The sequence below is a fragment of the Eubalaena glacialis genome, chromosome X (genome assembly GCF_028564815.1).
Source record: "Eubalaena glacialis isolate mEubGla1 chromosome X, mEubGla1.1.hap2.+ XY, whole genome shotgun sequence".
NCBI lineage: Eukaryota > Metazoa > Chordata > Mammalia > Artiodactyla > Balaenidae > Eubalaena > Eubalaena glacialis.
The window spans coordinates 35163150-35187704 of NC_083736.1; the positions used below are offsets into that span (position 1 = coordinate 35163150).

Sequence of the window (24555 nt, forward strand, 5' to 3'; positions counted from 1 at the left end):
TTGGCAGTTGTCTACTTATTTTCACTGTTTTATAACTTACAGGTTGTGCCAGGTTATCCTCTCACTAGCAGTGCCTGGAAGTTGATTATATTTTTACCAACCCTGTTTTTTGTTTTTCTATTTTCATAATTTTGTTGGGTGTGTAGTAGATTACTTTGCATTTTTCTTTATTACTATTGAGAATGAAGATATTTTCATATGTTTATTGACCATTTGAACATCCTTTTTTGTGAAGTACTAGTTCAGGTCTCTTTTTTTCTATTAGATTGTCAGTTTTTTATTGACTAGTGTGAAGGAGTTCTTTATATATCCTGCATACAAACAGTGTTGGTTCCTTGTGTTGGAGATATTTTTTTCCCCAACTTCTGATTTGCCTTTTTGTTCTCTTACTGGTGCCATTGATTAACAGAAATCTCTAAGTTTTCGTAACTCAATTTGTTCACCTTTTCCTATATGAGATTAGTGGGATTTTTTTTCTGTGTTCTGTTAAAAAAAAAAACAAAACAAAACTTTTTCTAACTCCCAAATGATGAAAATATTCTCCCATGTGATCTTCTGTAATTGTTATTGTTTTAGCTTTTATCTTTACACTTACAATCTACTTGGAACTGATTTTTGTATATGCTGTTAGTTAGCGATTCATTTTCATATTTTAATATGGGTATCTACTTGACCCAGCACCATTCACTGAAGATTATTTTTTCACTGCTCTACAGTGTTAACCTTCACAAATCAAGTATCATTTCTGAACACTCTATTATGCCTAACATTGTGCCGATGACACATTATTTTCATTATTGTAGCTTTATAATAAAATTTTATATCCAGTAGACTTCCTACTTTTTTGTTTTTGTTCAAAACGCCCTGGGTATTATTGGCCTCTGGTATTTTCAAATATGTTTTAGAATCAGCTTTCCAGAAAACAAGTCCTACTGGCATTTTTATAAGGACTGCATTACATCAGTAGATACTTTTGGAGAGAATTGATATCTTTCAGTATTTAGTCTCTCAATCAACAAACAGTATGTCCCCCTTCATTTATTTGCCTTTAATTTCTCTCAATAATATTTTATAGTTTTCCTGGTGTTATACATTATTATATTTATTCCAAGTATTTGATTTTTATGTTATTGTAAATAGTATGCTTTTAAAATTTTTATTTTCTAATTGTTGTTGATATGTAGAAATACAAATTGATTTGGGTAGTCTAATCTGTATCCAGAAATCTTGTTAAATTCACTTCTTAATTATAACAGTTTCTGTGGTGCCTTTCAGATTTTATTTCTGCACAATTGTACTATCTTTTCTAATACTTATATCTTTTTTCTTGCCATATTGTATATTTTCAATTTTATTGGTTTCTTCCTTGCTCTTTCTTTTCTTTTACTTTCTTTGAATTTAATTTATTTTTGATTAACAGTTTTTTGATTCAGATATTTAGATACTTGATTTTCCAGCCTTTGTTCTTTTATGGCATATACATTTAATGATATGAATTTCCCTGTTTTCACTGCTTTAGCTGCATCCCACATATATCAGTTATTTTTATGATATTCATTTCATTCTTTCTATTTGCTAATTTCCATCATCATCTTTTTCTTTAACTATGAATTATTTATGATTGTCTTGCTTAATTTATAATTTCCTAGAGATTTTCTGTATCCCTTTTTGATACTGAATTCTAGCTTAATTCTACTGTGGTCAGAGAACACACTCTGTGTGGTTTCAGTATTTGAAATTTGGCCCAGAATATGGTCAGTTTTGTTAAATATTTCCTATTTCCTTGAAAGAAAATGAATTCTGCAGGATTGATTTGAGTATCCTAGTTATGTCTTTTAATGATGTTTGTTAATTGTGTTGTCCAGATCTTCCATATCCCTACTGATTTTTTCATCTACATATTCTGTCTGATATTGAGAGAAATATATACTAACCTCTCTCAATAATCATTGTGGATTTTCTATTTTTCCTTTTAGTTTGATAATATTTGCTTTATATATGTTGAAGTTAGAGTCTTGAGTGCTTAAATATTTAGAATAATGAGATTTTACACATGTACAGAAACCTTTATAATTATGAAAAATCTTTCCTTATCTCTAGTTATGATTTTTTTCCTTGAAGTTTACTTTGCAATTAGTATGGCTGCAAAAGCTTTCTTTGGTTAGTGTATGTTTGGTAAACCCTCTTTATTCTTTACTTTCAACCTCTCTGTTTCCTTATGTTTAAGGTGTGTCTCTTGTAAGCAGCATATAATTGCATGCACATGTTTTAAATCTAGTCTGACAATTGTTGTCATTTAATTAGTATGTATGTTCCATGTGTAGTAATGAAATAACTCACATATTTTACTTAAAATCTGCCTCCCATTTACTCATTCTCTCTTTGTCCCATCTATTCTGTTCTTTTATCTCTACTTATTTGCCTTCATTTAGGTTGTCTAAGTATTTTTCTAGTTATCTCTTCTAATATCTATACATTTTTTATCATTCATCTAAAGATTACTCTAGAGATTACAACATACATTCTTGACTTGTTAAAATCTAGTATTAATTAGTACTTTTGGTACTTCCAAGACAATACCAGGACCTTAAGACTCTTTAATTCCCTTTACTCCCCTCCTAGTGCTATTGTATATTTTAAATATCTGTATGTCTATCTATATCTATGCACACACATATACACACATATGTATTTATACTTATAGATATATATATAGCTTGTCCTAGTCCATTCAGGCAGCTGTAACAGAACACCATAGACTGGGTGGCTTTTAAACAGCAGCCATTTATTTTTCGTAGTCCTGGAGACTGGGAAGTCTCAGATCAGGGTTCTTGAAGATTTGTTGTCTGGTGAGGGTCTGCTTTCTGATTCATAGCTATAGTCTCACTGTGTCCTCACATGGCAGAAAGGGCAAGGGAGCTCTCTGGGGTCTCATTTATAAGGGGAGCAATCACCTCCCAAAGGCTCCACGTCCAAATACCATCACATTGGGAGTTATGTTTCAACATATGAATTGTGGGGGGGATACATTCAGTCTATAACATACTTAATCCCACAAGATATTATTATTTTGTAGTCAATATTCACTTAAATTTACTACATAGTTACCCTTCTTGTTGCTCTATATTCTTTATTACTACATCTCTGTGTTTCTATCTGGAATAATTTTCCTTCTGCCTAAAGGGTAACCTTTAGCATTTCCTTTAGTGTAAGTTCTCCTAGTGATAAATACTCTCAAGTTTTGTTTTTCTTAGCGTGGCTTTATTTCACTCAGTTCCAAACATGTTTTTGCCAGCTTATTCAATTCTTGGTTAGAAGTTGTTAAGTTTCAGTAATTTGAAGATATTATTCCGTTGGCTTCTGGTTTCCAGTGTTTCTGTTAAAAAATCAGATGTCAGTATACTGTTGCTCCTTTGAAGGTAATGATATTTTTCTTCAATTACTTTTAATATTTTCCCCTTTTCCATTGGATTTTTAACAGTTCCTATACCATACCTAGGTGTGATTTTCTTTGTATTTATCCATCTTGGAGCCTTAGTCCCTGAGAGAGCGGATCTGTTTTTGGATCACATTTATTCCTAGGGAAGAGTCCTACAAGGTCTCAAAATATACCTATTAGATAAGAGAGGCGATTGATTTTATATATTATAAATAGTGGAAATAAGAACACTAAGAGGTTAGCATGTGTGTTAGTAGAGTTGGATTGAATAAGTATCAAAGTTTGTCTGTTTGTTTTCCCACCCAGCTCTTTTCCCACCAGACTCTGCCAAGGTGAGGTTTGCCATTTCAGGGCAGTGAAGAAAGGAAATGGGATTTTAACAAATGACTGACCTTCCCATTGCAGGGTCTGAGGACTTAAGGAATTTCTCAATAACTATTTCTTCAATTCTTATACAGTACTATTTTATTTGATCCCTAGTATTTAATCATTTCCATTTTTTATTCCATTACTGTTTACCTCTTCCCTACACCCTGGACCCTCATTTGCTCAGACAACAGTAACTAGGGACTGTGGCTCATGGGCCTTTCAATCAATCAGGAGTTGCCTCAAGCTTCTGTATGGGGAGAGTAATTTTGTCTTTAATTTCTAAATGCCAGTTGTCATTACTGAAACATTCTTTTCAATGCAAGACCCAAGGGGCTTGTGTATTCATGCATTGCTAATTGAAAGTTTTGCCATCAACTCATCTGCTAGTCAGTATGGATGGTAACTGCGGGTCTAATTCACACAAAATTTCCCCTAAATCTCATCAGATCACCATTAGGTTATGTATATAGAGAGAAACTTTTAATGTGTTAAGTCAATGGAATTTGCAAGTTGTTCGTTATGGAAGTTAACCTACCCAAACTAACATAACCCCTTCCTGTGTTTTTTCCCCTTAATATTTATATGCTATATACTTTACTTATCTTGTTTATTATCTTTCTTCCTCCACTAGAATATAAGCTTCATAACCATGAGGGCAGGGTTTTTTATCTATAATGTTCAATGAAGTAGTTCTAGTGCCTAAAAGAATCCCTATAGCAGGTACTCAATGAATATTTGTTAAATGATTAGATGGATGGATTAATAAGCAAATGAATGGATAAATGAATGAATGAATAAATGACAGGGTCCCACTTAAAGCATGTCAGGCTTAAGCAAGTTATGGAACAAATGTGGTTTTCTTCTGTCAGGAGCATGGAATTAAAATACACACACACACACACACACACACACGAGAGACGTGCCAAATACATTTGCCCTCTGAACAGAGTAAATTTCCAGCTGTCACTGAAAGATATAAGACAAGTTGTTGTCAGAAGGGTGTAAGAATAAATAATAACAAATTGAAGGTTCTGTGTCCTCCTTAGGAGATGTTAATGCATCAATACAGAACTTCTGAATCACTTGTACTTCTTTTATTGGTATAACAATAACTTAATAAACCCAACTATCCACTTATCCAATTGATCTATCCTTTGACCCATCCATCCATCCTTCCTACAACATTTATTGATAACCTGTTGGTATACTAGGGGATAAGGATACAAAGATGAATAAAACATGGACTACCCTCAGTGGTTTCATAGTCTAAGGAGGAAGATGACTTCATTCCATTATTGTCTCAAAGTAGAGGAAGAAACAGAGCTCTCATTGTCTGGTTCTTACACCTCTTTGACGACAACAATTTATAGTTGTAGCATCTGTGACAGCTGGAAATTTACATGATGAGTGTTTAACTTGATATAAACAAAATCCCTCCTCATTTTTAAAGCTGAAAACAGAGACCATTATTTCTTCAATATTCCAGCTATGAGTCTATCTGATCTCAGAGAGTATCTGTCAGTGTTGGAAGTATCTTGTTTGCTATTCATGGAGTGGTTTTCAAAAAGGAAGTGTGAATGATATTTTATTGGCAGTGAACCTCCTTTATTTGTTGTGAGAGAATGCTGCAGCGCCAGTGGGCTGTCTCCATGTTCAATAGACCATAAAATTGAAATTCCCACCCTGACCTCTAAGAGATGAAATGAGTCAGAAAGTGACTCATTCTCTAATCAGTTGGAAACACAACCTTTATTGTCATTTACCTTGGATTGGATAAAAGTAAAGAGATTTTATTGCTGTAGCACTGAAAACGATTACAGCAAGGACTGATAGAGGGAGGCTCCCTCTTATAATGGGCTGAGCAACCCATGACATTTTCTCCAGCCCCTTCTGGTTTTAACAAGTTGGTTGCTGTTGGTCTAGTTTTAAAAGTAACTCTATAGAAACAGAATGAAAGGGACCCCGACACAGCCAGTTAGTTCATGTTGCTATCTTAATGAGACCTACAAAATTCCACATGATTATGTTAGCTGAGGCAGTTGCCATGCAACACAAAGACAGTCATAATGATCATTTTTCCTAATTAGCACCTCAGTTGAACTCAGAAAGACCCCTAAGATAAAAGTGACATGACAGAGAGCCCAAAAATGAAATAGTTCTAATATGATGTTGATGAGCTGATCTTATTTATATTCATGCCATGTGGTGACATTTCATGCTGCTGTATGTCCTTGTGAAAGTCTTTGTAATTTTAAAGGAGGAACCTGGTGGTTGTGTTTTTGATGAATTGGTAGTGATTACTGCAAATAGATGAAATATAACTGAAATAGATGAAATATTAGTCTCTGTCAGTAACTTAAAAGACGATAGTACCAGTGGTTGGAACATACACACAGAGAGTGCAGGAGGGAATATATAGTGCTGTGTTATGAGGAAGAGAAATACAGCTCCTGACATCTGGAAACTGATCTGACATTTACATGTGGGCCTTGATGTTGTTAGGAGCTGATCTGGCACTCACAGGCAAGCTGTGGTGTTCTCCTGGTGGACATAAATGACCTCAGAGCACCAGCCTCCCACACGATCACTCTGCAACCAGGATGAAGTGAGAGAAAATAAGAATACTTCATAATCTTATCTAAGCATAGACCAAAACAAGGTGACTGGTCAAGCCACAAAGTATCAGACATCCCCCTCTCTTGGCTAATGTGAATTTCCTGCTACCTCCTTACCAATTACAGCTTTAGCCTTCTTCTAGTTGGCCCATCTTCTTGATAAAACTTAAGATACCAATCACAGAGTTGTCCCCGCTTCCTGACATCACCTAATCTAGAGAAAATCCCTGTTGCCTTGAACTCTCCCCATAATTACCTAACATAACCCAAAATTCTATATGAAATCCTTTCAAACGCCCTCTTACTGAGACTTCCTGTGGTTCTTCATGGCATGTGTTTTCCTTCATTGCAATGAACAAAAATCTCAACTTGTCCAACTTGTTCTTGGCGATCTTTTGGTCTCATGGGTATTGGCAGTTGCCACATAGTCATTTCAAAATCAATCCTAGTTTAACAAATTTCTATAATCTAGTTACAAGGGAAAGATTCACATCAGAGTAATCCCACACTGACCCACAGATTTTGGGGGTGGTAAGAAGCTGTTTTGAGCGCCTTGGCATGCTATTTTCAGTCACTTATTAATCATATACAAGAGCCCTCCCCTTTTTTTAGAATGCTCTGTTCAGAGTGGCATGGACATATATACACTACCAAACGTAAAATAGATAGCTAGTGGGAAGCAGCCGCATAGCACAGGGAGATCAGCTCGGTGGTTTGTGACCACCTAGAGGGGTGGGATAGGGAGGGTGGGAGGGAGGGAGACGCAAGAGGGAAGAGATATGGGAACATATGTGTATGTATAACTGATTCACTTTGTTATAAAGCAGAAACTAACACACTATTGTAAAGCAATTATACTCCAATAAAGATGTTAAAAATAAAACAAAAACAAAACAAAAACAAAAACAAAAAACAAACAAACAAAAAAAAGAATGCTCTGTTCAGTGTGGTTTAGTATCTTAATACCTACATAAACTAGAGGGATTTTTTTTTTAATATGGAAGTGTCACACATATCAGGACACTCTACATGTGCTGTTTAGACAATAATAAAAAGAGTATCTGTGTATTCAGCACCCAGTTTAAGAATGAGAGCATTCTTGTTTTGCATTTTTTATTCCCTTGCTTTACTTTATGGTTTTACTATCTACTTGGATATATCCCTAAGTAATATATTTTCTAATTTTTCATTTTTGAATTCTATAGAAATGGAAATCATACTGTGTGTATTCTTTGTGACTCTTTTAGCTCAACATTTTTTTGTGAAATCTATCCATGTTTATGTGAATACCATTCCGTTCATCTTCACTGTTGTATCATTCTATAATGTATCTGTTTTCTTGTTGATGGAGTTTTTTGTTGTTTTAGTTTATAATGTTACAAAAAAATGCTGCTATGACATTCTTGTACATATGGCCTAACAAACATGTACAAGAGTTTCCTTGGGTAAGGTTTTTAAAACTGAGTTATGACCTATTGGTGGGTCATGACCAGCATTTAAGAAAAAAAGGACATAGAAAATGTCAGTATACATAAAATTATATGTATGTAAGTATATATATACTTGTGTGTGTGTGTGTGTGTGTAGTTATTTTCTGGATTGTGATATAAAACATACTTTTTTCTTTCCAATTCCCCTTTCCCCCATCCCCCGCCTCCGATAACCACAAATCTGTTCTCTTTTTCTATGTGTTTGGGGTTTTTTTGAAGTATAATTGACCTCCAACACTATGTTAGTTCCTGGTGCACAACATAAGTCTAGTTTACATCTGTCATCATATGAAGATATTACATTATTATTGGCTATATTCCCCATGCTGTACATTTCATCCCCTTGACTCATTTATTTTGTAGTTGAAAGTTTGTACCCTCTAAATCTCCCTCACCTATTTCACTCATCCCCTCGCCCCCCTCCCCTCTGGCAGCCAGCTGTGTTTCTTACTGTGACCTCTGCCAAAAATGTTTGAGAAGACTCCTGTAAGGAGTGCACCTAGGAATGAAACTGAAGGGCAAATGGTATGAGCATTTTCAGCCTTATAAGATGATAAGTTGTTTTTTATAATCGTTGTACCAATTTAAATTCCATGAACATTGTATAAAAGTTTCCTTTACAGTCTTACCAACACTTGGCATCATGAAAAATTTTAATTGTTGTCCAACTGGTAGATATAAATGGATATCTTATTATGATTTTAATTTGAATTTTTCTGATTACTAATGAGGTTGAGCATCTTTTCATAGGTTTATTGGCTATTTTGGGTTCCTCTTCTGTGATATGACTATTTATATATTGCCAAATTTTCTATTAGGCTGTTAGTCTTTACTGATTTGAAGGTGTTTTTTTATGACCCCCTTCGTCTCTAGAAATGCTTTTGCCTTAAGGTCTATTTTGTCTGCTATTCATACAACGATATCAAGTTTCTTTTGGTTAATATTTACATGGTGTATGTTTTTTTACCATTTGCCTTTCAACCTATCTGTGTCCATATGCTTAAGATGAGACTCTATATAGCGTATCTGCTATTTTAAATTATATGTTATATGTATTTAAATATTTGCTATACATATATGCTATATATATAATGTGCTATATATACATATACATGCTATGCATATATGATATATAATTGTTAAAGTTTAATTTGACAATATTTTTTCTTAAACTATAGAGTTTAGTCTACTTATATTCATTGTAATTACTGCAATATTTGCATTTGTTTGTATTGCGATTACTGTACTATTTGCTTTTATTTATATTATCTATAGATTGATGGAAGTACTATATTTTTCTCATTCCATTTTATCCTCTCTACTAGTGTAGATATTATATGAATTTTTATTTTTAGTGGTTACCCTGGAAATCACAACATTCATATTTAATTTTATAAATCATTAGTTATAGCCTTCTTCTAATCAGTAAAAGGAACTTGATATTCTTAAACTCCAAATATCATCAGCCTGGCTTGTATATACTTTTTGTCCTATATTTTAGACATACCTTATTTTCAGTTCAACAATTTAGATATTATCATTTTTGTTTTACATCAACATTTGTTTAGATTTATCCATGTGTTTTACCAATTTCATTTTTCACCATCCCTTTTTATATCTCAGATCTACTTTAACTCTTCTTGAAGTACAGTCTTTAGAAGTTCCTTTAGTGAAACTCTGTTGATGGTAAATTATCTCACATTTTATTTTACTGAAAATTTTTTTGTTTTACTCTTATTCGTAAATAGTGTTTTCTCTGGATATACAATTCTAGATTGATAGTTATTTTCTCTCAGAACTTTTTAGATATCATTTCACTGGCTTCTGGATTTCAGTATTTCTACTGAAAGTCAACTGTCATCCTAATCATCATTCCTCTGTATGTAATCTGTTTTTTTCCCCCTCTCTAGCTACTTTTAAGATGTTCTCTTTATCTGTAGTGTTCTACAGTTTCACCATAATATGCCTAGGGGTTTCTTTTAACTTTTCCTATTGAAAGGGAAGAAAGGAATAAATATATACCATCATCTCCATAAGGCCAGGGTCCTTGTTTGTCTTTTTCACATCTGTACTCTTAGCCTTAGCACAGGGCTTAACACATGTAGGAATGCAATAAATATTTGATGTGTAATGAATAAATTTATAAATAATTCTAGTTTCCTTATGAATAATAAGAAGGAAACTCATCTTATTTCAGCATATCTAATAGGCATGTCTTATCTCAGATGTCTCCGGTCACTAGTAGAAGATAAAGGAAGAAAATGAATCTTTTGGTCACTGTTCTTCTTTTTTAGGATAAGATTACCTATTTTTCCCCTGTAAATCTAAGGACAACTTAACTTGACTTTACATTTAAATAAGCTTCCAAGCGAAAGTTTGAAGTCCCAAGAGTTTAATGTTAAAATTAGGGCCTAGCAAATTCTGAATACTCCAAAATCATTAATCACAAATAATGAGTATAACTCAATTTCAGTCAAACTCAATCTTTAGAGTATGACCTATAGGAAACACATCGTCTATTCTGAGCCTTGTATTTCTGAAATATTAGATTGATGTGGCAGAGAAGAATATAACTTTTATAGTGGGTGTCATGTTTATTTTCTTTCCTCTTTTACCCCTCCTTTATTCCTATCACTCTGCCCCCACCACAGAGACACACTTGCAGGCGCATGTACATGCACACACGCACACAACCATAGGCCATCATATGAAATGCTACATGTTATTCCTTGGCTTCTGTACGTTTTCACCCTTACTCAAAGCCTTGTCATACCTGACAGCTACAAGTTCTTTACTGACAATTTTGCCAAATATAAAGCGCTTTCGGTATAAATCCTGTTTTTGTCATAATACTGTATAACTTTGGACAAGTTATTTAACCTCTGTGAGCTTTGATTTCCTCATCTGCAAATTGAGAATAACATAGCTACTTTATGGCTTATAGTGAGGGTTCTAGGTGTCATGTATAAAGTGGCTAACGCACGACTTGGTGCATGGTACACACTGACTCAGTATTAGTTCCCTGTTCTTCAGCTAAGCCTTCCATCTACCTCCAGGACTTGAGAAGGTGGCAAAGGCATAATCCCAAGAGATTGTTCTGATGTTGCAGAGTTCTGAAATGACAAATGACTCAAGTCCATATCTGAGTCGAGCAAATATAAGGATTATAGTTATTGTTCTTATAAGGATAGCAAGAGGTAATGACTAACAATTCTGGGAAGATCTTATTTGTGTTAGGTGTTGGCAGCTCTAGGCATATATGGTAAAGATGATATGGAGGCCCATTTCCTGGGGCATGTAGACCTGGTGTGGCCCACTTTCCCCTGTCACACATGAGACGGCCATCGATGTGCCATCGACCTCACCCTATATCTCAAGAACATACCAAAAAACAAAGACAAAAAACCCAACTAAAACAAACAAAAAATACGAGCTGAGGCTTTGGCATGCCTCTCTTAGGTGGTTCTCTATCGCTGATCTGTATTATTCCCCTTGCTCTTGTTTCTTTTTGTGTCAATTCTTTGTTCTATTGCAGAGGTTGGCAAACTTTTTAAAAAATAAAATGCCAGACAGTAAGTATTTTAGACTTTGTGGGCACTGTGGTCTCTGCTGTAACTACTCAAGTTTGCAGTTGTAGCAGAAAAGCAGCCAGAGACAATACATAAACAAATGAGCATGGCTGTGTTCCAATAAAACTTTATTAATAGACACTGAATTTTGAGTATAATTCATATTAATTTTCACATGTCATGAAATATTCTGCTTTTGATTTTCCCCAACCATTTAAATTGTAAAAACCATCTCTAGCTCGTAGGCTGCACAAAACAGGTAGTGAAGTGAATTTGGCCCACAAGCCATAGTTTGCCTACCTCTGCCCTATTGTTCCTCTGAATTTTTCATAGGTATCTTCTTAGAACCTGTGCAAATCATTTCCTGAGTTGAATACTAAAACAAATGGGTTTTTGTGTTTAATGATTCTATTAGTTTTCTGTGGCCACCATCACAAATTGCCACAATTTAGCAGCTTAGAACAATGTAAATATATGATCTTGATGCCGAAAACTCGGCCTCTGTGCACCAGTGCCGAATTGAATCTTGGAGACAGAGTTTTGGGTGAAGTAGAAAAGGATAGCTTTATTGCTTTACCAGGAAAAGGGGGACACAGCAGGCTCATGCCCCTGAAGAACTGTTGTCCCAACCTGAGAGGATTTGGTGAGGAGTTTTATAGCAGTGGTTCAAGGGCAGGGTTCCTGGTAAGATTAGGGTGTGTGCAGGGCCTGCATTCCTTTAATCTGGCCTCAGGTAGTCTCTTGATGAGCTTCTCTGGTTCCTTTAATCTGGCCTCAGGTGGTCTTCTCTGGAATGAACAATGCTGACATCTTCCATTTGTTGGGGGTTTTAGTTCTGTAAAGAGCTCAAAGATACTGTTATGTGTATCCCTTGAGGGGGCACCAGGACCCTGCCCCAAGGCTGCACTGTTGTTTCTTGGCTGCTCCTTGCTTGTCTCTGCATCCCCTCCCTCCTCTGATTAGCAACTGTTCGAATCTGCCCTTTGGAACTCAGGGAAGGTCACAGAGGCTGGAGTCTGTTCCCTACAAATAAGAAACGACAGAAAGGCTTCCATGCCCAGGAGCCCCACAGGGTCCTGCTCGGTTTCAGTCTCACAGTTCTGTAGATCAGAAGTCTAGTTTGGCTTGGCTTGTTTCTCTACTCTCGGTTCACTAGGCTGAAATCAAGGTGTCCGCTGGCTGAGCTCCTATCAGAAGGCTCTGGGAAGATTCCACTTCCAAGCTCATTTTGGTGGGCAGATTCTGATTCCTTGTGGCTGTAGGAACGAGGCTCCTGTTTCCCCACTGGCTGTTAGCTAAGAGCCAGCCTTTGCTCCGAGAGGCCTCTCTCTCTGATCCTTGCATATGGACTTCTGCATCTCAGAGCCCTCTTCTCACGTTTGGAATCTGTCTGACTTCCCATTCTGCAGCATCTCAGTATCCAACTTCCTCTTCTTCTTCCTCTGTTTTTAAGGGCTCAGTGATTACAGTGGGCCCACCCAGATAATCCAGGACAAGCTCCCTATTTTAAGGTCAGCTGATAGGTAACTTCAGTTCCCTCTGCAAAGTTCAATCACAGCAGTACCTAGATTAGCATTTGATTGAATAATTAAGGGACAGGAATCTAGAGGCAACATCTTTAGAATTTAGAATTGAACAATTACCACATAGATTTCCAACGTAAGTACTGATGTATAGGTCTAGATCACTTAAGATGTATCCAGAAATAATTTAACCCATTCGAGTATTCAGTTTGGGTGTATTTTATACAGTTTTGGAGCTAATCCAATAATCCTTGCTTCTCAATAGATGATCTAGCCACTTGAGAGGAAATTTGAGATGTACATGCTATGGTCATTCAATGAATAATTTGCTCCAAGGATGACATTTTCACTTTTTTCCCAGTAGTAGAACTGGGTTTCATAGATAACTTACCTTTGTTTCCTACATTCAGTAGTATTTCAGGATAATTGCTGTGGAGAACAAATTGACATATTTTTCTGGAGTGATTTTTTTTTTATATTTAAGATCCAATTGTTAATTTCTAAGTCTAACCAGGTACTGAATCTCATGGATATAATACTCTAGGGCTAGAAATCTCTATTTGACTCCTAGCTGCTTTGCTTCAGCCACCATGTCAGACTTGTCACCGATCTTGCTGATTTTCATCCTCAGTTGTTACCTGAAAACTGGGTTTGCCTCTTGGTGGGTGTTGAGCCAATAGACACAGCCAAGCCAAAGATCGGGAGAAGAAGGAAGTATTTATTATTACTTGCAGCAAGTAAGGAGAACACCAGGGATCGTTCTCAAAACAGTGTCTCCCCAACAGCAAAACTGGGGAAACTTTAAGCTAAGGGTACATGCATATTCATGAGGGGGCTTCAGCATAGAATTGGAGCAAGTTGACAGAGTCCAAGCTTCAGTTGATTGAAGTCAGGAGGGTCAACATTATCATTCCATCCTCCACCTGGGTGGGGGCCTTAGTTCCTGCAGAACTCAAAGATATTATGTATATGCCTTGAGGAACCAGGACCCTGCCCCAAGGCTGCACTATTGTTTCTTGACTGCTCCTCCCTAGTTTCTGCATTCCCTCCCTTAAGATCATTAATTACTGAGACCTGTTCCAGGGCAAGTATTTTAGCCAGGCTCAGATCACAAAATGGCTTAGGCCAAAATGGGTTCTATGTCAAGAAAGCCATTCCTGGTTCTCTTTCTCCAGGGACCCCCTAAACTATCTGCTTCATAGTGGCCCAAGTATCTTTATCTTTCTTTTCACTTCTTGCCCCCATGATACCCTGATTCACATCTTCATCATTTCCTATCCTATCTGTTGCAATAACTTCTTCATTGGCCTTCCTGCTTCTGGTTTCTCCCCCTTACAATGCTCCAGAGATTCTGTGATTCAACCTGAAATTTAGAAAAACTGCCAGAGTTCCCTAGTGCCTCCAAAATGGCATTCCAACTCCTTAGCTTGACATTCAGAGATTCCCATTATGTGACCCAATCCTACCTTTCAACCTCATCATTTTCCATTACAGTCCTCCATAGAGGTGTTGGGACAAGTAGTAAATGAACATGGGCCATGTTCTGAGAATGGTAAATAGGTCTGTGTAACTGGGGTAAAGGGTTTGTGTAACCATTGCAGGTGGGTGTGATTATTCAAAGGTCCTTCTTTTCCACATTCAACGTTCAATTGATTGTGAAACCCAGACAGGTCCTTCTACCACCTACATTTTTAATTTGTCTCCTCCTCTCTATTAGTCTTGCCATTGCCCTAGCTCGGGTTTTGCCATCTCTCTCCTGGACTGTTGCCATGGCCAACCTGTCTCTTTGTCCCATTCTCTCTTTACTCTAGCTCAGTCATTATATTACATCAAGGTATCGTGCTAAAACAGAGTCTGATTGGGACATCCTTAGTGGTCCAGTGGTTAAGACTCCGTGCTTCCACTGCAGGGGGCACAGGTTCTATCCCTGGTCAGGGAACTAAGATCCTGCATGCCGTGCATCATGGCCAAAAAATTAAAAAGAAAGAAAGAAAGAAAGAAAGAAAACAGAGTCTGATCATGGCCCCTTTATAATTCAAAACCTTCATTTGTTGCCCACTGTTGTCATTAAAGATTATTTACCCACTGATGCAGTGGTTAAGAATTTGAGCTATAGCATAAAAAAGAATGAAATAGTGCCATTTGCAGCAACATGGATGGATCTAGAGATTATCATACTAAGTGAAGTAAGTCAGAAAGAGACAAATATCATATGATATCACTTATATGTGGAATCTAAAATATGACACAAATGAACTTATTTACAAAACAGAAACAGACTCACGGACATAGAGAACAGACTTGTGGTTGCCAAGGGAGGGGGGAGGGACGGGTTGGGAGTTTGGGAGTAGCAGATGCAAACTGTTATAAATAGAATGGATAAACAACAAGGTCCTACTGTGTAGCACAGGGAACTATATTCAATACCCTGTGATAAGCCACAATGGAAAAGAATATGAGAAAGAATGTATATATATATGTATAACTGAATCACTTTACTGTATAGCAGAAATTAACACAACATTATAAATCAACTATACTTGGATAAAATAAATGTAAAAAAAACCAAAAAAGAACTTGAGTTATAGGCCAGACTGCTTGGGATGGGATCCTGGCTTTACGTGTGAGACACATCATTTTATTGCTCTAAGTCTCAGTTTCCTCATCTATAAAATGGGGATAATAATGTTTACAGAGGGTTGTTATGTGGATAAAAGTATATTGAGTATGAAGAGCAATTAGCAGGTACCTGGTACATAGTACGTATGCAACTAATAGTGGCCATTATAATCACCATAAAATACTCCAAAGCTTGAGATGGACTCTATAAATAACTGGCTATTTTTTACTTAATTAAGGATTTTTGAGAGTTTATTTGGCTAAAGAATTGAATTTCAATGCTCTCCTCTTTTCTTTTGAGTAGACAGCTAAGGATTGTAACTGGTGAATGGTTTTTTGAAGAAAAGGCAAAGCGTTTCAAGCACGTCAGTGTTCTGGGCACTGATGTTGTCCGACAGTCCATCTTAAGAAGAAGTCCAGGTAACTAAAACAAAACTGTTTTAATCTTCATTTTGGCAGGCTAAATAACTTCCCTATATTATGTAGCAAATGAGAACAGTTGAATTTCCTGAATCCCTTGGGTCATTTCAAAACTCAGTGGCATGAAATCTAAATCTGCAATTCATACAAGGGAAGAGGAAGTCGGTAGAAAATAAAATCCACAGTGATTTTTCATATATGTGGCACACTGAGATTTTCAGGGGAGGCATTTTTCTTCATCACAGATGGGTCTTTTCCTGAATGCACTTCCAATATTTTACTAAATATTTAAGAAAGTAACATAAAACAGATGAATTACATGATTCACATTGTGAAAGCAATCCTTGGTTTTTCAACAGGATGTATTTCAGATTTCATTTAAATGTTACTTTTTCTCATCCAGTGATTCTCAACCAAGGTCTGATATTTTGTACTGTGCCCCCCTCCATCAAGCTAGGGGAGTGTTGAGATATGCAAGGGGGCATTTTTGGTTGTCCCAATGACGATGGGGGAATTAGTGGCATTTAGAGATGCTAAATGGCCTGAAATTGCACAAGACGGTGTCACTCAATGAAGAATTATACTGTCACCAAATGCAAATAACACCCCACCTTGAGAACGTTACTCTGTGCATTCAGACTACAATTTAATTGGTTAAATATTGAGCAAACCTGTGTTTAGGATCATGTTTCTCAGGTATGCTGTAGTAAAGGTGGAGCAGGTGTCTTTTGGTCTGTTCCTAGGGTATCTCCCCTTTCACACACTGGAGACAAATGCCCTTATTTTTAAGTCTGGCGGGTAGGGCTGGGAGGCTTGGACCTGATTCCAGTGCCACTTCTGGGTGTCACAGTAGCAAGGAAGGGCTTTCCCAGGTGGGTAACATCAGGTCTGATGCCACAGAGGGACAGAGTGGAGTTAGAAGTAAGCAGTTAGCTCTGGCTGCTTCCTCCACTCAAACCTCAGCACCTTCCAGAGTGTAGACTGTCTCTCAAGTCGCGAGGTGTGTACACAGGTGTTGGCCCTCCCAGGAAGTCTGGCTTGTGTGCTCAAAAATCAGGGTATCGTTTCTAGAATCCCATGCTAGAATTCAGTCTCTAGGGATTTGGAGTTCTCATGAACCAGGCTCCTTCCCTAAAAATATTTGCAGAGGGATCATGTATAGTTGCTCCATTGCAGTCATCCCTAGAAAGCTGATCTCAGCAAAACTCCCACAGATGAGTCCCAATCTTAGTCCTCATTTAACTGTGGAACACTCAACAGATTAGAAATAAGTGTGTGACCGGGAAACATGGATGGGAACATCATTGCCAATTTTTTAGACTTCTATGTCCTGTGCTAATGTAGGAAAGTGAATGAAGAATAGAAAATTGCTCTCATTTCTGGCCATTTCATATGTAAATTTGTCTTCTGATTGTTTTTAATGAGGAGCTGAAGAAATACAAAGCCAAGAACAAACCCACCAGAACGCAGAAAAGTCAGACACTTCGCTTTCTGCTGGGCGGAAGGCCAGCCACGATGGGCCCAGGAAAAAGGGGTAAGACCCAGCCTCTTCAAGGGAATCTTTGATCTTTGTTCCAGTCACCTGTGAAATAGATGCCTTAGTTTTTCAAGTCTAATGTCACTTAAGTGACCCAGAGAAGGTCAGAGACTCATCCGAGGTAACATTCTCCTATCATTCTCCTCAGGAAATGCAGTTTTAATTACTTTCAGTTTTAGATAAAGGTCCCTTCTGACCTGAACCTGTAAGAGTTTTTCTTTCACTTGACATATCTGGTCCTTTACTTCTGGGTAGAAGGCTTCATGCTAGGGCCAGTCTTGTCTGTAAGGAGGTGACAACTGCCTTTGTTGTAGGGTCAACACACCTCCCCCGCACCCAACCTGAGTGCTGATGCAAACTGGAACAGCCAAATCAGAGATTTATTAATAGGGCTTAAAACATCATCTCCCCTGTTTGAAATGCGGGCCTCCTTAAGGAAGAAATCAATTGGCCACCTCACTAACTTCATTCAGAAAGCAAATATGTGTCAAGTGCTGAGAATAGGAGTGGGAGGCACACACGGAAGCAAGATTCAGGGAGGCGCTGGTAAACTCGGAGTGAGAAGGTTCCATCAGGGAGAGTCAAGTGGCCCCCAAAGTGCAGGTCATAAGGACCCAAAGGCAAACTGTTGCCTCACAGCCCTGCCTGTTGCAGTCTCCATTTCTCAGGCAACTGGTGGCCAGTTTTGTGGCCGAGGGAGTGAGAATCCTAATCTACACCAAGTGGCTTTATGGTTCTTTCTGGGTAGTGTGGCTTCGTTCTCAGCAGAAGCCAATGTGAGGGATTGCCAGTGCCTGAGCCTTCATCTGTCTCTACAGAAAGTCCATTTTGTTCTGTTTTGTTTTGTTTTTTAAAGAATCTTGAACTGTGCGTAGGCAGGAAACCTAAATGTCATTTGACTCAAAGACTCATGACTAACCATGTCTTTGTTAATTAGCAGAGATGAATGGGAAAGATAGCCTAGAGGGACCATACATCCCATGTGTTGAGTCTTCCTACCACGTTAAACCCATTTGTCGCTCCTCGGGGCTCCCACAGTGCCTTGTGCCCGTGCGTCACTCGTTACTTGGTGCGCTCTGACACCAAGCCCCTCCTTACACAAGAATGTAAAGTAAATGAACTGGTCTCACTGAATACCACCCCCCTTTAATTGTAGGCACCTTTAGTGCTGGCCCATTCTAGGAGCTGTAGTGCGCAGACCCCAGGCCAGGCATCACTGTGTGGGTTACAGAATGGTGGGCTTGGAGCTAGGAGACAACAGTGAGCCCTGCTAGAACTCAAAACTGGCATCTGATGCTTCTGTCTTCAAGGAATATAACACCTAGTCGGGAGGAAAAGGTTCAAAGGTCCACACCTGAAAAGTTAATTTGTACAGAAGGATTTTAGAAAAACATAAGATGACAACATCAGCTGCCTGAAAGCCTTTCTAAAACAACAAGACAAGGAGTTAACTACAAGAGATAGAATATGGAAATAAATAATTAAATTCTTTAAATTTTTTATTTACTTATTTATTGGCTGCATTGGGTCTGGCTCTGTAGTTGCGGCACACAGGCTCTCTAGTTGTGGCTCACATGTTCAGTAGTTGCAGCGTGCTGGCTTAGTTGCCCCACAGCATGTGGGATCTTAGTTCCCTGACCAGGGATCGAACCCACGTCCCCTGCATTGGAAGGCAGATTCTTAACCACTAGACCACCAGGGAAGTCCCAATAATTAAATATTAAATAAGTGGCTTAGATCATTGATGTCGGGAGGGCACAGGGGCCATCGGGAAAGACGTGAAATTCTAAGTGGGACTTGATGAGGATTTTGAAAGATGGATGGGGCCAGGATAACAAAAGAGGAGGAACAGGGGTTCCAGGTGGAGGAGACACCATAAGCAGCACTGCAGAGGTAAGGACATGTACAAGGTGGTTCTCAGAGCAGCATAAATTGACATTATATTAACTGCTATTCTCACCAAAAATGTAATTTTCCAGTTAGATTGAAGCTTCTGACACTTTGACAAGACATTCTTCTAGTGGTCTTTGAAACAGAAACAACTTGGCAGATTCTATTAACATTGTCCCAGTACCTCTGGAATACTTTTTCCCCCTGAGAAAACTGGAGCCTGTAAAGTAAATGAACTGGTCTCTCCAGATACCATCACAAAAAGAATATAGCTTTGGTTTTTAATCCAAGTGCATTTGGAAAGGTCCATGTTTGAGGCCTTTGGTAGCCTGGATTGTGACTTGAATCTTGGTTTTTGAAAAGCTCTTTTTAAGTTCCTAGTAATTTAGTGAAATGGAAATGCAATCAAATTTCATCTGGTATGAGCCATTCCATTGTTCAAACTTATTACCCCAGGGACATGGGTGCCGTCACTTATTCCACAAGAATTGGCTGGGTTCTAGTACGTACCAGGCATCTCTCTAAATTCAGGGGACCTAGCAGGGAACAAGAAGAACAGAGTTGCTGCTCTCAGGGAGCTGCAGTCTAATAAGTTGCTACCTCATTTGGTCTCAGAGGATCATCCTAGCTCTCCTCTCTGAGCAAGGTGAGTTCAAGCTCCCTTTTCTCAGCATCCTGTAAACAGGCTCTGCCCAGGCGATGCTTCTCCATTCTCAGGTGACAGTGGCGAGTCCCCAAAGTCAATGGTCTTCTTCTTAAAAGGGACAGAGGCCTGGCTTACCAGCAACTGGTACAGCCTTGGGAGAATGTCCTAACCTCCTCTATCAGAACCTTTGACACTCTACTGCAGAAGCCCTGGGGACTCCCCAGAATTTCTCAGCCCCAAGTCTGCTTGAAAAAAGAATTATTTACTGTTGAAAGTACAAGAAATGGTATTCTTGAAATGATATGTTTAAATGCTTTCTTGTCTTGCTTTTAAATATATATATATATTATATATATATATATATAATATATATATATGTATAATTTCAGATTTCTTCTTAGCAAGTTCAGATCAGCAACCAGAGGAGAAATTGTAACTTCAAAAACTGAAAGCGGGCGGAGCTACAGCTTGGACTTAGACAGCCAAAATTTTCGGAGTTTAAAGTCAGCCCCTGGTTCAGACAGGTAAGACACATACAGATTGGCCAATGGAATAGCCTGAGGATAAGGTTGATGTATTTCCATCCAAACAGTGCTTCTAGGTACCTGTCAAGTATTCCCTCTCGGAGATCTAACACATAATGTGAAAAGCCAGGAGGATATTTTTCAGTTGAAATGGAAAGCACTTACACTTCTGGAATTACAGCTATTGAAATCATCTGTGTTACCTGCACGGCTGAGACTTGATGTTTTGGGACTCAGGGCTGCAGTTCAGATGGAGAGATCCAGGAAAATAAATTATTTTCATTGATTTCTTGATATTTTTCTGTTTAAGCTTCTGAAAAAGAAACCTCTAAGTGTCATATACATTCCTTGCAGCTTTTTTTTTTAAAAAAAATATAAATTTATTTATTTATTTATTTTTGGCTGTGTTGGGTCTTTGATGCTGCGTGCGGGCTTTCTCTAGTTGTGGCGAGCAGGGGCTACTCTTCGTTGCGGTGCATGGGCTTCTCAGTGCAGTGGCTTCTCTTGTTGCTGAGCACAGGCTCTAGATGCGGTGGGCTTCAGTAGTTGTGGCACACGGGCTCAGTAGTTGTGGCTTGCGGGCTCTAGAGTGCAGGCTCAGTAGTTGTGGCGCACGGGCTTAGGTGCTCTGCAGCATGTGGGATCTTCCCAGACCAGGGCTCGAACCCCTGTCCTCTGCATTGGCAGGTGGATTCTTAACCACTGCGCCACCAGGGAAGTCCCCTGCAGCTTTTAAAAAATTAAAAATAATTTCATTTGAATCGCCTCAGAGAATTTCCATAAATTCCACTTCTTTCTAGTTCCACCACCTCTAACTTGTTGTCAGTGGGCCAGCTCCTCAGATCTCCTATGCATAGAGCTATCACCTTGTCAAGAAAAGTAAAGAGAGAAAGGATAGCCAAGAGCGTAGTCATTTCATATCAGGCTTGATGTTCTTTATCCTGTTGGGGCATAAGTCAAGGCTTATTTTCATGACCAGTGTATTATCAAAGGCAACGATGAGAAAAAAGATCTACGCTCATGTTTCATTAAGAGCACAGGTACTCTCATACTGATACCTTTTCCCCTATAGCAGGGGTCCCCAGCCTTTTTGGCACCAGGGACCGGTTTTGTGGAAGACAATTTTTCCACGGGGTGGGGTGGAGGGGGGTGTGATGGTTCCAACAGTAATGCGAGCGATGGGGAGCGTCAGATGCAGCTTCGCTCGCTCGCCTGCCGCTCACCTCCTGCTGTGCGGCCCTGTTCCTAACAGGCTGCGGACTGCTACCGGACCCCTGCCCTGAAGCATTCCTGCAAACTAGTGTCACTTTATGTAAAACTGCACCCAAAAAAATAAGCATAAAATAAATCACTTCTCATCCACTATCAAAAGATTATCACTGTATTCACTCTTTTCCAAATTTTTAAGAATGTAGATTTATTTCCTTTATGATAAAAAAATACTTTAAACCCTGGTTGCGTTTGTCCTCGAAGTCATTTCCTTTGACTTCCCTTGGGGTAGCCCCCTGTCGTGTCCCACAAAAACTTTATATAAAGAAAAAAGCTCATTTTTGGTTTTGACTGCTGAATTCCTGACTCTCAGACAGTGATCAAGATTATTTAGAGATGATAAGCAACTCGCTTAGTGTTGCTATTTTTGTTCAGCCTCATGGGGACTCAATGGAGAAGCCCTCTTGGCTCATATTTCAGGCTGGCATTTAAAAGGGAAAATATATATATATAACGAGGAAAGATGGAGTCCCCCGTTAAAAACACTTAAAGTCTCCTGGCCCAACAAACATTAAATTATTCCATTTTAAATTAATTTGTCTTACAGTTACTCAACAACAGTAAGGGGCATGCTCTCCAGTATCACATTGCTTACGCCGTTCTTTCAGAATCTATCTGCCTAGGTTTATTCCTTGTGTCTTAACTACTGCTGGGTATAAATACAGTTGACCCTGGAATAACACAGGGGTTAGGGGCGCCGACCACCCCCCAACACACGCACTTTGCCCAGTCAAAAATCCGAGTATAACTTGACAGTCAGCCCTCTCTATCCACGGTTCCTCTGTATCCAAGGCTTCACCCAGCTGTGTATCGTGTAGTACTATAGTATTTACTGTGGGAGAAAAGTCCGTGTATAAACGGACCCATGCAGTTAAAGCTATAAAGCCATATGGACATGTTTTACCAAAGACTGGTGTATTGACCCAGGGGTTTTCTTGTTGTAAACTGGAAGGTCGTCCCTAAGTAGATTTTATATTTTAAATTGTAAATACCCGAGATGGTTTATAGATAGAATATAGCAGTCAGGGTGCTTTGGCTGAAGCATGCCAAGAACAATGATTTCGCATGAAGGAAGAGAGTCAGGATGTTTGGGAAATCAGTAGAACAACGTGTCCTTTTCCTAGAACGTGTATTTATCACAGTGATGGTTCATTAATGGACTGCCACAGCAAGATGAATTACCTTGTCCCAAAATTATTCCTTAGAAAAGTTGGGGCAGGAGGTGGCCCATCTTTTCTTCACTCGCATCACGTAAAGATGTTAACTCCTTTTTGTTTGCTTGGAGCTGCAATAATTCTGCAAAGCCAAGTGGTAAAACTGGCAGACTCTTTTCTCCTTAGGTTCTGCAAGCAGAATTGCAGCCTCCCCTATGAATCATTTTTAATATGGAACAGCAACTTCCCCAAAAGAGAATTGCAAGATTCTGGTCTCTTTGGTCTATTACCTGACCTAGCTTAGCAATTAATTCCCCTTTCTCTTCCTCAGTGCATGTGTTTTCATAGTTTGTTGCTCTTTTCCTGAAGCAGTTGGGCTTGGGCATCCTTTTTTAAAACTCATAACATATCAGAGTAGAAATGATGTTTTAGTAGACGCCTGGTTAGAGTTTATTTCTTTTCAGTAGTTTCAAAGCAGGGAAATGTGTGAACGGCTTAGTCAAGCCTCAGCAGCCTCTCAGAGGAACATGGCAAATGGCTCTTCACTGGTTGCTAGGGACTTGACACATGAGGCAGATGAGATTTTTTAAAAAGAATGTAAATGTGAACTATAATTGATAAACAGAATGCTCTTCAAGGCAGTGACTCCTAATTCCTTTCACGCCGTGATGACTTGTCGTTATGGTGTGATTTGTGAGATATCTATCTTAAATCATACTCTCCTAGAAACGAACCCTCAGGCAAGGATTCCTAAGTGAGGAATTTATTAATTGAAATGATTCCAGGAGGAACCAGTAAGGGAATAAGAAAGACAGAATAAAGAAAAGGAGGAAGATAAGCAATGTGCTATCTCAGGTGAGGTCTGAGTTTGAGAACTCAGCTTGATCCTGCAAGGGATTCTGGAACATAAAGTGTCTCCAGGTTTTTCCATTTTGAGCAGCTGGGCCATTGCACTTCTGTCCCAATCAGTCATTGTCTGTAGGTTCCCTTAGACAGGGTTTCCATATTGAGCAAATAATGACACAGGATGCCCAGGTAAATTTTAGTTTCAGATAAAGAACTTTTTAAAAAGCATGTTTCATGAAATCTTATTTTCATATACTACGTAAATAGTAGTATATTTTTATACGAAAAACTTCTTGATTGTTTATCTGAAATTCAGATTTAACTGAGGGTCAGGGGAGGCACACCTCAAGGCATGTCTTGGCCTCCAATGCTAAAGGCAAATCTCTGAAGGTCATAGGTGCAAGCCATTAGCAGAAAAGCACCCAGAAGCTAGGGATGCATGTGTGGAGCCTGGTAAAATGGACCTGAGGGGATCTGGGTGGGACATCAGCAGTGTCCCCTAAAAAACAGAAAGGAAAAGTGGAACTTGGAACTGAAAATTTATTCTGTTCAGTAACAAATGGATAAAGGATGCTGCTGTGCTTCTCAGCAGCATTTCTATCATGACATTGGGGGATGTGGCAAGCATTTAACCATGGGAACCTG

General features: G+C 38.5%; 1 protein-coding gene across 2 annotated transcripts in view; it reads left to right on the top strand.

The window, feature by feature from the left end:
* Positions 1–24555, top strand: part of SYTL5 (synaptotagmin like 5) — a 94737-nt gene that overhangs the window by 30479 nt on the left and 39703 nt on the right. For both annotated transcript variants that reach the window (XM_061178709.1, XM_061178710.1), the window contains exons 3-5: positions 15929–16044; positions 17470–17578; positions 20507–20641. In XM_061178709.1, coding sequence (XP_061034692.1) covers positions 15929–16044; positions 17470–17578; positions 20507–20641 — 360 coding nt within the window. The remainder of the gene's footprint in view (positions 1–15928; positions 16045–17469; positions 17579–20506; positions 20642–24555) is intronic.